The following is a 16,087-nucleotide window of genomic DNA, read 5'->3' as shown; positions in this document are numbered from 1 at the left end:
GTTTCTCATGTTTCTCGTAATAAATCAAAATTTAACTTTGTAATTTGCTTCCCACCTTATGGCCATTAGCTTTGCATTAGTTTGAAATGCAGAATAGATCAGTAGAGAAAACATATTAGTAAAATACCACTAATCTGCTTTTTAGCTATCAATAAAGTGCACTGAACCGTTTAACCCTTTCTTGATAGCATCTATCCCTGAACAACAGCTCAGCATATATGACCCTTGCTACATTGTACATCGATAGAACAGCATGCTACCAATTGACTGTATCCCAATTGGTCTGACCTGGTTTTATATATTTTTTGTAACACTTATTTTATTAAACTCTTGAATAAGATTTGGTTATAACTGTTGATGTTATGTACCTGTATATGTGGCACAAACTATTATGTTCTGAAAGATCTTTTAAAAGACAAAAGCAAAATTCACTTGTTTTAAATGTTAATGATAACCGAAAACTTTGCATTAGTTATAACTCCTGTTTAAAATGATCATGAGGCAAAGATATTTATCTAACTCATGGAAATTTAAGATATTACATACAGTTCAATATTATCTGACTCTCCAGATATGAATAAAAGGCAGAATTGTGTTTTCAGAGTTGTTCATGTCTGCCTGAGTGGCTTATATTTAGTTACATTGCCATTTGAAAAATAAAGATAATTGGGATAATGAAAATTGTTTTATTTATTTATTGTTTATTTGTTTTTTTTATTATTTATTGTTCTATAACAGTGTATATTTGCATGTAACTTTTGTGGTTAAAAAAACATCAGAAGGAACTGTTGGCCTCCGGGCATCTTCACTTTATCAAACCTGGCCCTCTTTGCAAAAAGTTTGGACACCCCTGATCTACATTGATCAATGCTGGGTTCTTGAACATCTGTGTTGATTTCTAGTCCTTTTGGGGTGTTTCAACAGCCAGATGTACGGTCACCACAGCAAGGGCTGTAAGAGGAAACCAGTCTGTTCCAGATGCAGGCAGAGGGTCTCAATCCTACTCGGAGTAAATCTCATGTACATATTGCCAGGACCAAATATTTCTTATACTCTAGAAGCTGTCCTGTATGGAAAGAAGAGATGGAGATCCAACACATGAAAAAGAGGCCAGGAAATTTGAGCTATATTATAGGAAGAGCAAACCAAAGCCCCACTTAACACATCTGGCAAATCTTATGCAAGCACAGCTAAAAGTGAAGAGAATAAAAGAATCATCCACAGATACCTTCTTTACTCAGACATTACATAGTCAGAACATAAAATCAAATTCACAGTCTTGATGCCACCAGCCCATACAAGCAGCTAACCAAACTGAGAGTGAAAGAGATAAGAGATTCAGTGTTACAAATAAAATACCTAATGCTACAAATAACAAGCCACCTAAATCCTGCCTGTGAAAAGAGCAGCAAATCACTGGCACCATTCAACATACTCAGTGTGACACAGAAGACTCCAAACTCTACCCCAAAGAAACCAGTTAAAACTGGTTCACCAAAAGAGCCATTGACTGCTGGCATCAGTGATAATGCGTAACCAAGTAAAATGAGGATTAAAGAATCATCTCAACTTCCTGAATGAGATAATGATCCTATGAAGCTCTTTAATTAGTGTGCAAGTCCAGAAAGTATGGAAACTGGAGAGCCTCCTGATATTGTACTAGAGGAAGCTCCTTGAAGTCCTGTACCACATTTATAAAAATATGTACGAAATCATAATGCAGTGGGATTGCAGAGGATTAAAGGCAAATATTGATGAAATTAGTCTTATACATAAAGAATATTTTCCAGAGCTGTTTGCTTTTACGAGATTCTTTGAAAGGAAAATTATAGAACTAATCTTCACCCCAAATTAAATCAATTCATTCATTATTGCATGGCTCATGCATTTCATTTTCAATATTTTATCAAAAGATGCTGTAGGTGAATATAACCTGCTATTAATTAATTTACTTCAAATAGATTTGAAAATGTATATCTTTGTTTCTCATGTTTCTCGTATTAAATCAAAATTTAACTTTGTAATTTGCTTCCCACCTTATGGCCATTAGCTTTGCATTAGTTTGAAATGCAGAATAGATCAGTAGAGAAAACATATTAGTAAAATACCACTAATCTGCTTTTTAGCTGTCTTGATAGCATCTATCCCTGAACAACAGCTCAGCATATATGACTCTTGCTTCATTGTACATCAATAGAACAGCATGCTACCGATTGACTGTATCCCAATAGGTCTGACCTGGTGTTATATATTTTTTGTAACTCTTAGTACATGATTTTATATAATTTTTGTAATTTTGATTCATGGTTTTAAATTATACTGAATATCTTTAGTTAGATTTTGCCTACATGATCTGATTCTGTTAAGAGCATAAAATTTACATCGGATCTGTAAATAGATGCTTACATGTGTGTTGGCAAGTACTAATAGTTGTCTTAATGATGACATTGGCTTAATTTTTCATTGGTTCATGGGTCTTTTTTTGTGATTCGAGAAGAATTTAGTAACTTTCCATTGGTTGGGCTGGGTCATATGAATAGGCTAGTTCAAGGCAAAATGAGTAGTAAAATCTGTCACATGGGGTATATTGTGGGATATGGTCACAGTAGAAGGTGTGTATAAGGAAAGAACTGAGCATTCAGATTCATTCCAATTTTGGAGTCATCCTCATTTCTTCTGTTCTTGTTGTACATCTGCCGACACGTTTTATGTTTTACTTAGATATTATTCAAGATGAAAATCATTTGTTTGGACTTTTCAGTGGCAATAGAAAGTTCTCATTATTTAGACTATAATATTATTCTGGGACTGGTGTGAATTGTTCAGAGGAGTTTTGGATGATGCCATCTTGATGTCATGATTCTTAGCAGACCAGTACATTTCCTGTTTTGAAATTTCTACAGAACTTTCATTCATTTAGGATTTTCATAGAACTTTGTTAGAATTATTCTGGATTTACTTCACATGACAGTAAGTTCCTCTTACATTTTCATTCATAACTTTGATAATTAAATTCTTTGTTAAGTTTTACAAAAACTTGTTGGTTTTACTTCTTTCTGTAACTTAGTTTACGACCACTGAGTTTAACACTTGGGAAAACTACATATTGATATATGCATATTTAAAACTTTCAGATCTCAGTATTTTGTACTTAATGCTTTTCCTTGAGTGTAAAGCATGTCAGTATTTAGTGCTTATTGTTTTATTGTTTTTTCTAGTGTATAAAATGGGTCATTATTTTGTGCCTATTGTTTTATGTTTTTGATTTCTAGAGTATAATAAGATACACAGCAAATATTTTTGCTTATTTGTGTATCAGGTGATGAGTGCCAGAGTAGTATGCTATAAATAGATTCCACTCATTAACTTGAAGATGGCAGTTATTGTCATTGCTGTGTTAGCTATTTGGGTCATTTTGTTTTTGTTTGTTTATTAAACAGTTTTTTCATGATTACTGACATGGTCAAATGATAAAACAATTCTGATATAAATAATTTTCTCCATTTCATTGTTCATAAACACCAATATACAAGACCTAGAGGGCTATCAGTATGTTTTTTTATTCAAGTTATGGGTAACTGAGTATCATGGATACTTTGATTTGTCTGTAGGCTCTCCAGTTTCCTGCAACTCAAGACCATACTCTTTATCAATTACTGGGCCAATTTGTGTCAGTTTAATATGAATTGTTTTAAATGTGATAACAAAAATTTCACTTTTAATTAGCTGCAGTCAGTATTTATTTGGAAGTTTCCCTGCTGTATCAGTTTTTTGTATGTTTGTAATCATGTCCTTTATACACAAGACAAATCTCCATCTTCTTTCTCACTTCTAGATAATATTGATGTATTTAGGACATAGTATCTTTCATTCATTGAGGCCTCTATTTTGTTTTTGTTTTTGTGGTTTCAGGCCCTTATTAGCAGCAGCAAGCACATGGATAAATCTGTTGATTACAGGTTCCTCCATCCTTGGCTAGGCACGGGTCTTCTTACAAGGTAGTAAAATTCATAGATTTTTCTTCATCTCCTCATGCAACATAGCTATCACTTTTCTGCCAACATTGACAAGTTTGTTTGAAGTTTTTTTAAAAAGTTTTATGTATATACAGAGCTCTGGATAAGTAGTTTATATGTGTAATTTACACATCTAAATTGACTAAACTCATATGATTATTGTCATGACAATTAACACTAAGACTGGTGTTGCAAATTTGTGTTTTGCAGACTTTTTACCTGACTGAGTTGCGGAAGAAAACCAAATACTCAGTTTAGTCAGTTCTTATTGAGAGCTTGCTGCTGTGCTGCACAAAATCAAACTTCATCAACAAGGAGTTCTGAAATTTAGTTTTGCTTGGCTTTGTGCACTTTGCTGATGCCTTATTGTTTCCTTAACCATAGCTGCATTTTGACATTTTTCCTTCAGAGAATTAATCCCACTTGAACACTGTTCTGACAACTGAAATACTTGTGTTTTGTGTTTAATATATGGAGTAAATTCTGACTTTAAAGAAATGTTGCCACCGTTTACAAACTTAATTTTTAATAAGGATGGCTTAAATAATATCATTCAAGGAATGGAGTGTAAGTACTTTTGCTCATCAACATGCATCGCTTTGATATACCTAACTTCAGATTAATTGGGTTAAACCACTTTGTGAACTTTACATATGCAAATTTGTCTAATAGGCTCCCCACAGCAGTCTTCAAAGGACATAATATATCACCCTAGTTATCATCAGCCAGTTAGCTAATATGTGAAATTGTGGTTGTTTATACCTGATTTCCTTACATTTTAATTGCTTCTACTACAATTTGCTGTATAAATTGCCTCAAGGATAGTTTTTCTTGAGCTCTAGGAAGGTCTTTCTACCATTAATACATGCTACATGTTATGGGCATATATTGGGGTGGTTTTTCTCTTCAAAGATTACTGAAAATTGTTTTTCAAAACATGGCTGTGTCAGGGGGGTTGGGAATAAATCATTGTTTTAGGCATGACACATGTTATGGCAGATATGCTATGACTTCATTACTTATAGTTGGATTTTAACGAAATTTGGTATACTGCCTGATATTGAACAAATTTTCTACATTCTACATAATCATTTAATTGATGGTATGAACCTTGATACTCTGACCTACCCACTTGCATTTCATATATTGACTGCCTAAATTATTATTTAATTTTTAAAAAAATTGTTGCAGCTTAATATTGATGTGGCTTGACAAAGTTTTCATGTCAGCTTTCACTATTTAGCACAGGTATAGCCACTGAATGTCAGACCCACCCACTTTCGTATTAGTACAATGACAGCCTTAATGAATTTCAACCAAATTTGGTATGCTGCCTGATAATGACATTGCCAGATTCGATTGCCAGCATTCTACATCCTCATTTAGTGGAGTTATGGACCATGACTGTCTGACCTACTCACTTTCATTTCCATTTAATAACTTACAAAATAACTACTGTATTTGATTTCAGCTAACTTTTGCTTCATCACTGAGATGATTTCACTCTGAATTTATTTTCTGGATGAATATTTACAACAGCAACTGGAGACTAGCAAAAGCGTTGTGATTTTGAGCTACTGTATATACTCACGTATACGTCAAGTCAAACTGCAAACAACAAAGACCCTGATCTGCCATAGCATAATGTGCCTGCAGACCAGGGTCTATGTTGTTTGTTCTACTGATTACTTCTAACAGACTGCACAGACCCAGATCTGCAGCACATTATGCAATGGCAGATCTGGGTCTGTGCAGTTTGCAGTTGAACTTTACTGATGAACAAGTACATACGGTATGTAATCTTTGATTACACTCTTGTGTTTTGGGAATGCTGAGACAGCAGTTAGCAAATATAAGGCACCTCCAACACTGAAAATTTGTTCCTGGAGGGAAAGAGTTTAGAAAGTATCAAGCATATAATTTTCTTGGAATTTTAAGAAGATGAAAAAAGCCATGATAGATCCAAACCTTTTTGCTATACATTTCTTACATGCGATGTTCATTCATTTTGCTGCTTTGTTTTTTTTCCAGCACTGGTGACAAATGGAGAAGCAGACGCAAAATGTTGACTCCAACCTTTCATTTCCGAATTCTGAATGATTTCCTGTCTGTATTTAATGATCAAGCTAAGATCCTTGAGAAAAAGTTGAGAGCAAAGACTGATGGAGGGGATTTTAATATCTATACTGATATCGCTCTATGTACCTTGGATATCATTTGTGGTAATTTCATCACATTTCTATATTCTTTCCTGCTTATTTCATAGGTGTCCTTTGTATGGCAAACCATTTTAACATAAAATCATATTTTCTTAATTGAATTTTTTCTCACCCCAACTGAAAAAGAATTTCATTAAATTCTTTTTCACTGAAGTGAATGCTATTTTACTGAAATGAATTTCTTTTTGATCTTTGTAAAATGGGTTTATTTCACTTGAGGTTAATTCATTTTCATTTAAGCAAACAGAATGACTTAAGTGAAAAGAATTTTACTTCACTACAATAACAATTCAGTTTTACTGATGTGCAAACTTTTTCATAAATTAAAACAGTTTCAGTTCACTGAAAATCTATCACTATAGAGAAATGAAGTGCAATTATATTGTACATATATATAAAAACAAACCACCTGTTCAAAATTGGAATCATATGTGCCCAGTTAACTAGCCCAATTCAGTTAGCACAGGTTGCAATAAAATGCTGACCAGTCTCTGTCATCAGCAGTTTACTTTTGCTGACCAATAGAACCTACTAACCATTTTAAAGAACTGTTGATTTCTTCCAGATACGGAATATTTTATTGTCAGATGTAAACTTTTAATATTTTGCCCTTGTTGGTCTGATGATGATTCTTTTGCTGCTGGAGTGGGAGCCAATGCAGAAAAACTGCTCCCCCAAAATACTTTAGTGATATAAGTAAGAATCCTAGGACTCAAAATAAATAAAATTGAGAAGCTTATATAACATTGTATTTTCTAAATCCCTTGCATTTTTATAATCTTATTTGATGTATCTTTTCTCAGGTATGCATCTTTTGAATAGGCTCATAATTTGAGAAAGAAATGCTAATCCATTTAGAAGTAAACAAGATGTTGCCATTTTCTTTTCAGAAACTGCAATGGGTCGCAATGTAAATGCCCAGGGTAACAGTGACTCAGCATATGTTCAAGCAGTAAATAGGTAAGTATTGGATGCTCTCCCAATTATGTATCACTATCTCTCCATTTTTTACAACTCATCTCTACAGAGGCATGGGTATATAGAAATCCACATGTCCATCTATATTTCCATCTGTCATACAATCTTGTGAATGCTGCTTGTCCCATGGTTTTTAATGGATTGCCATGGAATTTGGTATGGTAATCATGTGAAAATGCATATGTAAACAAGTCACTTTGCTCTCCACAATTTGTATAACAGTTATTGCCCTTTGTGACTTAATGCAGTGTGAGACAAAAACTAGTCTCAGAGATAATTGTATGGATCACTGTGAATAATGTTAAGGTTATCATCTGAAGATGATAACAGAATCTTGTGAACATAACTATTGTTATAAATAATAATAATAATAATAATAATAATAATAATAATAAAGAGGACTTTGTATAGCACCTAATCTTTAGAAGCTCTAAGTGCTTTACAGCATTAGACAACACCTATAAAATAAAAAAACATAATGATATGATTACAAAAATAAACACCATGAAATCAGAAAACATTAAAAAACATGCTGAGAATATTTAAGGTAGAAAACATTATTAGGTCTTTAAGTTTGTTCTTGCTGTTGAAATAAGTGAGTTTTGATAGCCCTCTTGAATGTGATCACTGTGTCTTTGTGTCTAAGTTCAGTGGGCAATTCATTCCACTTTGCTGGGCCCTGGATCACTGTGAAACTAGTCATAATGTTAAGGTGAAGATGATAACAGAATCTTGTGAACATAACTATTATCATATATGTAAGTGGATCATCTTTAAGCTTGTGAAGTTTTATTTTCGTAATATAAGATGCACATATTGACAAATATCACTCTGCTGCATTTGATTTTGAGTTATTACCCTTTGTTTTGTAGCTGAATGAATCTTGTAAATACAGCAAGTCAGCAAGTTTTAATTGGATCATCATGAACTTCTGTACTTATTATATTCATCATTTGAAGATGCTCATATCAACAAATTTTATGCTTTTACCACAATTTTTATTAGAGTTATTGCCCTTTGAATTACAGCTGAATGCAGTGCATGACAGAATCTTTTCAATACAATGTATCCAGCAGTTTAATTGGATTGCTGTCAAATTTGAATTTTATTATGGTCATTATATGAAGATGTGCATTTCCTCAAATTACTTTATGCTTGCAGTTGTTGTTAGGGGACTGCTCAGTTTGTGCTGGATGTAGTGCATGGCATATAATTGTGAATGCAACTAGACTCACAGTCTTCATTGGATTGTCATAAGATTTTGTAGATGTTATCATCATCATTTGAAGATGCACATATAGACAGATCACTGTTCTCATTTGCTGTTTTGTTAGAGTTATTGCCCTTTTTGTTCAACAGGTGAATACAGTATGAGACAGAATCTTATGAATGCAACATGTCTTGCACTTTTTTATAGATCGCTAGGAAACTTAAAGCATGTTATGGTCATCATTGAAAGAAAGACTAATGCTTCCAATAAGATGATACCCATGCACTAACAAAGAATCATAAAAGTTGAACAGAATTTGTCTTGACATATAACTAAAGGTGTTTATAAGTTTGCCTTAAGGCAGGGCACATGATATTATGATGTACTTTGAGCCAGTCATCTACCTGTTACCAATTTTGTTTCCACATAATACCTTGAGTTGTGCATCATCTACAGTTGCCTAGCTTTGAAGGACCCTATTGATGTAGAGGTCAAAAGGTCAAAGATCATAGTTACTCTGACTGAAAGAATAAATATGGTTTTATCAGAATAACTTCAGTTTTCCCATCATCTACAGGTACCATATTTTGTGGATGATTTGCATTTGGGGTAAGAGAGAACTGTATAGATTTGGGGATCAAAAGTCAAAGGTCAAGGTTACATTGACTGAAAGAATAAAATTAGTTTCTGCACAGTTACATTAGTTGTACACTACATAACTAGACTAATTCATTTCTGTTTTTGTGGGTTTTAATGGCACTTTTAATACATCATTAGTTATATCATGCTAAGGAAATAGCAGCTAAGTGCCTTTCCCAAGGACACACTGAGCTGCTGACCAAGTGAACTACTTTCTAGTAGCAGAAATGTTTCAGGTGGAGAGTTAAGTTTCAGAACAAATTCTGAAGTGGACCATTTCATAACAGGCATCACTCAAAAACTCTTGTCCTGCCTTTGCCTTCACAGTTGAAACAGATCTTTGTGGTGGTATCTTTATGATCATTTCAAGCTTGGTACAACAGCCAGTCTGGACCAGCAGTGGAATCATAGGTTGATTGGCAACAGTAAATATCAATTCCAGCATGTCCTCAGGTGATGCAGGTAGGGACCAGTTATTGTGGTTTAATATTCCCAAATTCATCCTGGCATCATGAACTCAGTATCAAAATGAAGGAAACAATGGCCCTGTTCTATCATGACTAGACTGTATCATCAGATGTGGATGATATGAAGTCAACAATGAATCCAATATGGCCACTATTAATGCCTTACAGGACTATAGTTAAGTGATCCAGTATCAGGCACCACATCCCATCATCAAAACTTTTTCCACTATTGTGCCATGATGGATCCATAAAAAATTGGTGAGTTTGTTTCATCCATCCATTAGAAATTGCTTGAAACAAACTCACCATCTCACAGACCTGTGTCATATTTTCCGCAGTTTCTCTCCACACTGCCTCCTTTATGAAAGAAATGTTGCCTTTCTCATGCCACCCTTTTCATATACCCTGATGGAGGGAAGGCTCAATCATTTTGTCAGAGAATGGTAAAGAGATTGCCCTGATTATCCATGAATCCTGCAAATCAGATCCAATTTCCTTCATATCATATTCAGCTCTCCTCCCTTTGGTACATATGCCATAGAAGATCTGTTTCCATTCAGAGCTTACATTCTCTAGCAAGAAATAGATAATCTGCACACAAAAAGGGCTTAGAAATTGCTTGAAACAAACTCACCAGGATTTTATTCAAGACTGTACTTTGTGCCAGAGGCCATTGGCACACTTCTGTCACTCATCAACTTGAGCACCATGGTTCAGAATGTTCATGTTAATTGAGACAGGTTCTAAACACCATTCAAGAGAGAAATGTTCATGGTCAGTTTAGATCTGCATGATGCATACCTCCATTTTACAGTCTTCAAATCCTTCAACAAATTCCAGTTTAGGACTTTCCCTTTTGGTCTCACCTTTATTGCCTGAGTCTTTACAAGAGCCCTTTCCATGTCCATGACTTCCAGCTAACTGGACAAAACGTGTGTGTGTGTGTGTGTGTGTCCATTAATATTTACTTTTTCTGAGTATGCAAGACAAAGAGAAATTTTAAGATTAAAAGGACACAAAGTTAATATAAAAGTATAAATGGACTTACTAATAGAAGTCTGAACCAGACCTCTACATGTAGATATATTGTTTAATTTATCATTGCTTTAGATAAGTTCAAGTTTAAAACCTTAAGTTCTTGGGAAAACATGATGACAGTCTGTATCACAAGTTATAAGTGTACAGCAAGCATCTGTTGGATAGATTAGCTGATCCTGACCTTGCAAATTTTGTCAGTTTGTATTTTACCTATGATGATTTATAAATTAGCTCCATTGTAACAGTGATAAAAGTTTCCTTTCTTTGACATCGTCACATATATCAGGCTGTATAAACAATCTGATTAGGGAGGTAGAGTATCGCATGAACTTGTGATTGACCAACCAGATCTAAATGATTTTCATTCTGCAGTGTAACGAATGCATTTGTCCAACATAACAAATTTTGAAACATTTTTTGAAACCTAATATAAATGATGACATAGTATAAATATTTTAAATATAGAATAACCGAGCTGACTATTTTACGACAAAGAAGTCCATGGCTGTGGCCTGATCTAATCTTTAACCTTACAAGGGATGGAAAAGACTACAAGAAATGCCTCAAGATACTGCATGAATTTACAGAGAAGGTAATAAACCCACCTTTTTACCTGGCATCATTTGAACTGATTAGATGAATGAAACCCACCTTTAGCCTGGTATCATTTGAAGTGATTAAATCAATTAAATACACCTTTTGCCTGGCATCATTTGAACTGATTAAATGAATGAAACCCACCTTTAGCCTGTTATCATTTGAACTGATTAAATCAATTAAATACACCTTTTGCCTGGTATCATTTGAACTGATTAAATGAATGAAACCACCTTTAGCCTGGTATCATTTGAACTGATTAAATGAATGAAACCCACCTTTGGCCTGGTATCATTTGAACTGATTAAATGAATGAAACCCACCTTTAGCCTGGTATCATTTGAACTGATTAAATGAATGAAACCCACCTTTGGCCTGGTATCATTTGAACTGATTAAATGAATGAAACCCACCTTTTGCCTGGTATCATTTGAACTGATTAAATGAATGAAACCCACCTTTTGCCTGGTATCATTTGAACTGATTAAATGAATGAAACCCACCTTTAGCCTGGTATCATTTGAAGTGATTAAATCAATTAAATACACCTTTTGCCTGGTATCATTTGAACTGATTAAATGAATGAAACCCACCTTTTGCCTGGTATCATTTGAACTGATTAAATGAATGAAACCCACCTTTAGCCTGGTATCATTTGAAGTGATTAAATCAATTAAATACACCTTTTGCCTGGTATCATTTGAACTGATTAAATGAATGAAACCCACCTTTTGCCTGGTATCATTTGAACTGATTAAATGAATGAAACCCACCTTTGGCCTGGTATCATTTGAACTGATTAAATCAATTAAATACACCTTTTGCCTGGTATCATTTGAACCGATTATATCTACATTTTGATAATGAATTTCTTATTTAGCATGTAACTCATGGTGTTTTTAATGGAATTCTGTAAAAACATTTAATCAGTTGAGACAAATGGACTTATTTTCCCATTCCTATTCCATAAATATATATACCCCACAAAATACCATAGATCTTTTGTGAAAAAATGTGAAATTTAATATCCAGGAATATAAATGAATTCACAGTAAATTAGCAAAAGTTTTAGGAGACTACAACACTACAACTTCCATTATGGATTAAACATTTGTCCTATTTCCAGGTGATAAGAGAAAAAGAAGAAGCCCGCTCCGAGACTGAGAAGACCCTGACAATGGATGACATGTTGAAAGAGAAAGATGAAGATGATATAGGAAAGAAGAAGAGGCTTGCCTTTTTGGACATGCTACTTTGTGCTGTAGAAAATGGCCACAAGCTGCCATTCCTTGATGTCCGTGAGGAGGTGGATACTTTCATGTTTGAGGTTGTCTAATTCAGTACTTTTTTATTATTGTCAAGATATATATACATATACATATATATATATATCCATTTTTCCCTGCCTTGACTGTATTTTTTCAAAGTTTGATACGCCTCTCAAGACCAAACTTGCAGTATGGTTACATCATAAAATGCAGGCACATCTCACTGTCAGACTTGAGTGTTATGGTCAGGTTTTCAGAGATTATTCAACATTGCTTAAATTTCAAGCCATGAGTCAATTTCAGATACCTTTTCACCTTTTGCTACCAAACTTACAATTGACTGCATTTTGGGATAAACATGTCCTTTACATCAAAAACTGTGTGATTGAGACCTACCTTCCATGGTTTAATCATTGATTAAAAATGCTAATTTTTATTACATAAATATAAGAGTCTTGTGAGCTTCTGGTTACTAATAATTCTATTTCATCTCATTATTCCACTAGAGTGTACAAGGTGTTTCTTCTAGTAGATGTCAACAGTCAGATCTTTTGAATTCACTTTGAATTGTGAGAAAACTTCTTTAACATTTTGTGGTTGTTACAAAGCTAGTGATACATCTGTCAAAACATCAGAATTCCAAACCAAGAATTGATGAAAAAGATCTTTTATGTTAAGACTCAGAAAATAAATACACACGAAATAAATGAATTCACTCTTTTATTCACTGCTTATAAAAATATATATAGTATATTTACTAAACATTACCTTAAGGAAAGTGAATCTGAATTGGTGCGATCAGACGCATAGCTTGAGGAATATTTACAAGCATTTCATATTGCCATAAAATGCATGTATATACAATCACTAATTTTTTGTAGTTTTCATTTCAATGACAAATGGATTTTCTCTACAATGTAAATTCAGTGTTTTCTCCACCTTTGTAGCACAGTAAAATTTGAACAGATGCTGGCAATGCATCATAAAAGCCACAGTTTTCAAGTTTATGCTCAAAATATTACGCAAGCCCAGTCAGTCATCAAGATGCTGGATTTGTTACTCAGGCCATGCATGAACTTCACATTGATTAAAATTACCTCATGTTTTATTGGAGTTTAAGGCGAGCAGATTGTAAAGAATTAAAGAATATCATATTTTTTTTATTTTGAATGCTTATGTCATTGGAGATAAATGTCATGGTCTGATACAAATGCAAGTGGACTGCATTTAGAAGTCATAGATAATAAGTGAATTGAAATTAATGAAAACAGAGATGTTGTCTCAGCATCAGTACTAACTGATTGGTAAACTTTCAAATACTGAATAAAAATGTGTAAAAATCATTTAACAGTAGCTTAGTATCAACAAGAAATACTTGTATGAAATTATTGTAGTAATTTCATGGAATTTAATATAAGTGTTGAAAATTGTGATGTATTAAGCAATAATAAAATCACTTTAAATAATTAAATATTCATTAAGGTCATCTGAAAGTGAGAGAGGCCTGAGGGACCATATAATGTAATCCAGGAGGCAGAACACTGAATTCACGGTATCATGTTTAATGTTTCCATGAAGAAAGATCACCACATCTAAGCACTAAATAATATTATTTGTTGCTAATAATTAATTGTGCAAAAAGTCCTTTTTTGTGTCTTGTAAAACATTTGTATTACTACTTTCCATAGACCAGAAGAGCTTATGGGATAGTCTTGAAAATGATTGTATAATGCGGGGTTGCTTATAATTGAGAAAGCTTTATTAAATAAAACCTTGCTAACAGTGGGGTATTATCAAGCATTAACTTATTCAATAAAATCTTATTTATACAGGGCCATGACACGACTGCAGTGGCAACCAACTGGGCCATTCATTTGATTGGGGCAAATCCAGAAGTGCAGGAAAAGATTCATCAAGAACTGGATGCCATCTTTGGTGAGTGTATATCCAAACTGGCAAGGCAGTCAGTGACACAACTGTCTGGTATGTGAAATTTTGTTCGTTATATCTGCAGCATTTTGTTTTTGGTCACTGCTCAGTCTAAGACACACAACTCATGGCAATAGTTTCTGCAGAGATTTTAGCATGCATAGTGAATTTAAAACACAGCATTACAATTATCTTCTATCTTTGTAGTGTTCAAAAATATACTTTCATGTGATTTTAAGATTTTACAGTGAAACTGCTCAAGACCAGAACCTCAAGGAACTGAAATCCCCTCAAAAGTGAATCATGTTTCTGGTCCAGAGTGTTCATTCTTTAATTTCAAATTTAGCTCTGTAGATGGAAACCCATTCTTCTGAAAACCAAAATAAATTTTTCTGGGACTATTCAGGTATAAAAAATTTAGGGTAAAAATTCCCTTTTGATTAAAATACAATATGGTGGGGAATTTCTAAATAATGGTAATGTTTAATCAAATAAACAAGGTAGGGCTTGCAGAGTGATGTGTCTTTTTTCTGTTATTTTTCAGCATGATATTTTAGGAATTAATGTGATTAATTATCATGCATTTTAGAATAAACCCAGAATGTTTGGCCCCAAATTTTAACTTTATACTAAAATGAATCCCTTAGAACTGAATCTTTATTAGAGCTTGCAAAATGCTATATGTCTTTAAACAGCCTACAGTCAGTCATACATTGTAAAATAAGATCCAACAGAGAAACACATACAGATGCAATGAAATCATATTGATCACGAATGATCTGTTATAAAACTTTACTGGCTCTTAATGTTTTGGGGAAATGGGGACACATTTTCATCAGTTGAATAGCTATTGATGTTTTGAGAAAATGGGGACACTTTTTTAATCAATTGACTATCTATTGATGTTTTGGGGAAATGGGAATACGTTTTCATCAGTTGAATAGCTATTGATGTTTTGAGAAAATGGGGACACTGTCTTTATCGATTGGCTATCTATTGATGTTTTGGGGAAATGGGGACACTTTATCGGTTGACTAGCCATTGATGTTTTGGGAAAACGGGGACACTTTTTTATCAGTTGACTAGCTGTTGATGTTTTGGGAAAATGGGGGTGCATTTTCATCAGTTGAATAGTGTATTTGTACAAATTTATACAAATTTCAATATTGTTGAAGATTATAGATAGTGTCATTTCTGAATAATGTTGGTGTTAATGTTTTATAATTAATCAGAAAAGACTGCAATCAAATAACTAAAAGTCTCAAAATTCAAAGTATATGAAAATGGGATATGTTTAATCTGCATCCTGTAATTTTCCAAATATGAATAATTGTCCTAATAGCACGAGTTACATAAAGAATATTCCTTGGCTTTCTACCCATCATATAGCATGTTTATACTTTAATACTTAGCATAGGAGGCAGCTGGATATTGCACTGCTTGTATATTGCCGTGGCTTCCCCAGAAGTTACAAATCTATGCCAAATGGACAGAATGTCAACCCAATGATTAGCAGGTCAGCCCTTTTTAAAACCTTGTGAGGTGACCACTTATAAGGTGATACAGTAAAGCCTGTTATGAGAGACTGCCCCTTCTGCCAAGAAAAAAAACAGTCTCTCAAGATAGGTGGTCTCTCATAACAGTCTTTTACAAAAAGGCAAGTTTCCAAGGTCCTGTTTCAGAACAATTTAAAGAAAAATAACCACAATCACGGTACATATATTCA

At 33.8% G+C, this 16,087-nt stretch overlaps 1 protein-coding gene across 2 annotated transcripts in view; it reads left to right on the top strand.

Moving 5' to 3' along the window:
• LOC149803549 (cytochrome P450 4V2-like) overlaps window positions 1-16,087 on the top strand; it is a 46,124-nt gene that overhangs the window by 11,659 nt on the left and 18,378 nt on the right. For both annotated transcript variants that reach the window (XM_089953283.1, XM_089953282.1), the window contains exons 3-8: window positions 3,913-3,998; window positions 6,048-6,238; window positions 7,126-7,195; window positions 11,033-11,159; window positions 12,291-12,491; window positions 14,265-14,367. In XM_089953283.1, the coding sequence (XP_089809409.1) occupies window positions 3,913-3,998; window positions 6,048-6,238; window positions 7,126-7,195; window positions 11,033-11,159; window positions 12,291-12,491; window positions 14,265-14,367 (778 nt within the window). The remainder of the gene's footprint in view (window positions 1-3,912; window positions 3,999-6,047; window positions 6,239-7,125; window positions 7,196-11,032; window positions 11,160-12,290; window positions 12,492-14,264; window positions 14,368-16,087) is intronic.

The sequence above is a fragment of the Sinohyriopsis cumingii genome, chromosome 3 (assembly GCF_028554795.1).
Source record: "Sinohyriopsis cumingii isolate HCF-2022 chromosome 3, ASM2855479v2, whole genome shotgun sequence".
Lineage (NCBI taxonomy): Eukaryota > Metazoa > Mollusca > Bivalvia > Unionida > Unionidae > Sinohyriopsis > Sinohyriopsis cumingii.
This window is presented reverse-complemented; position numbering and strand designations above follow the sequence as displayed.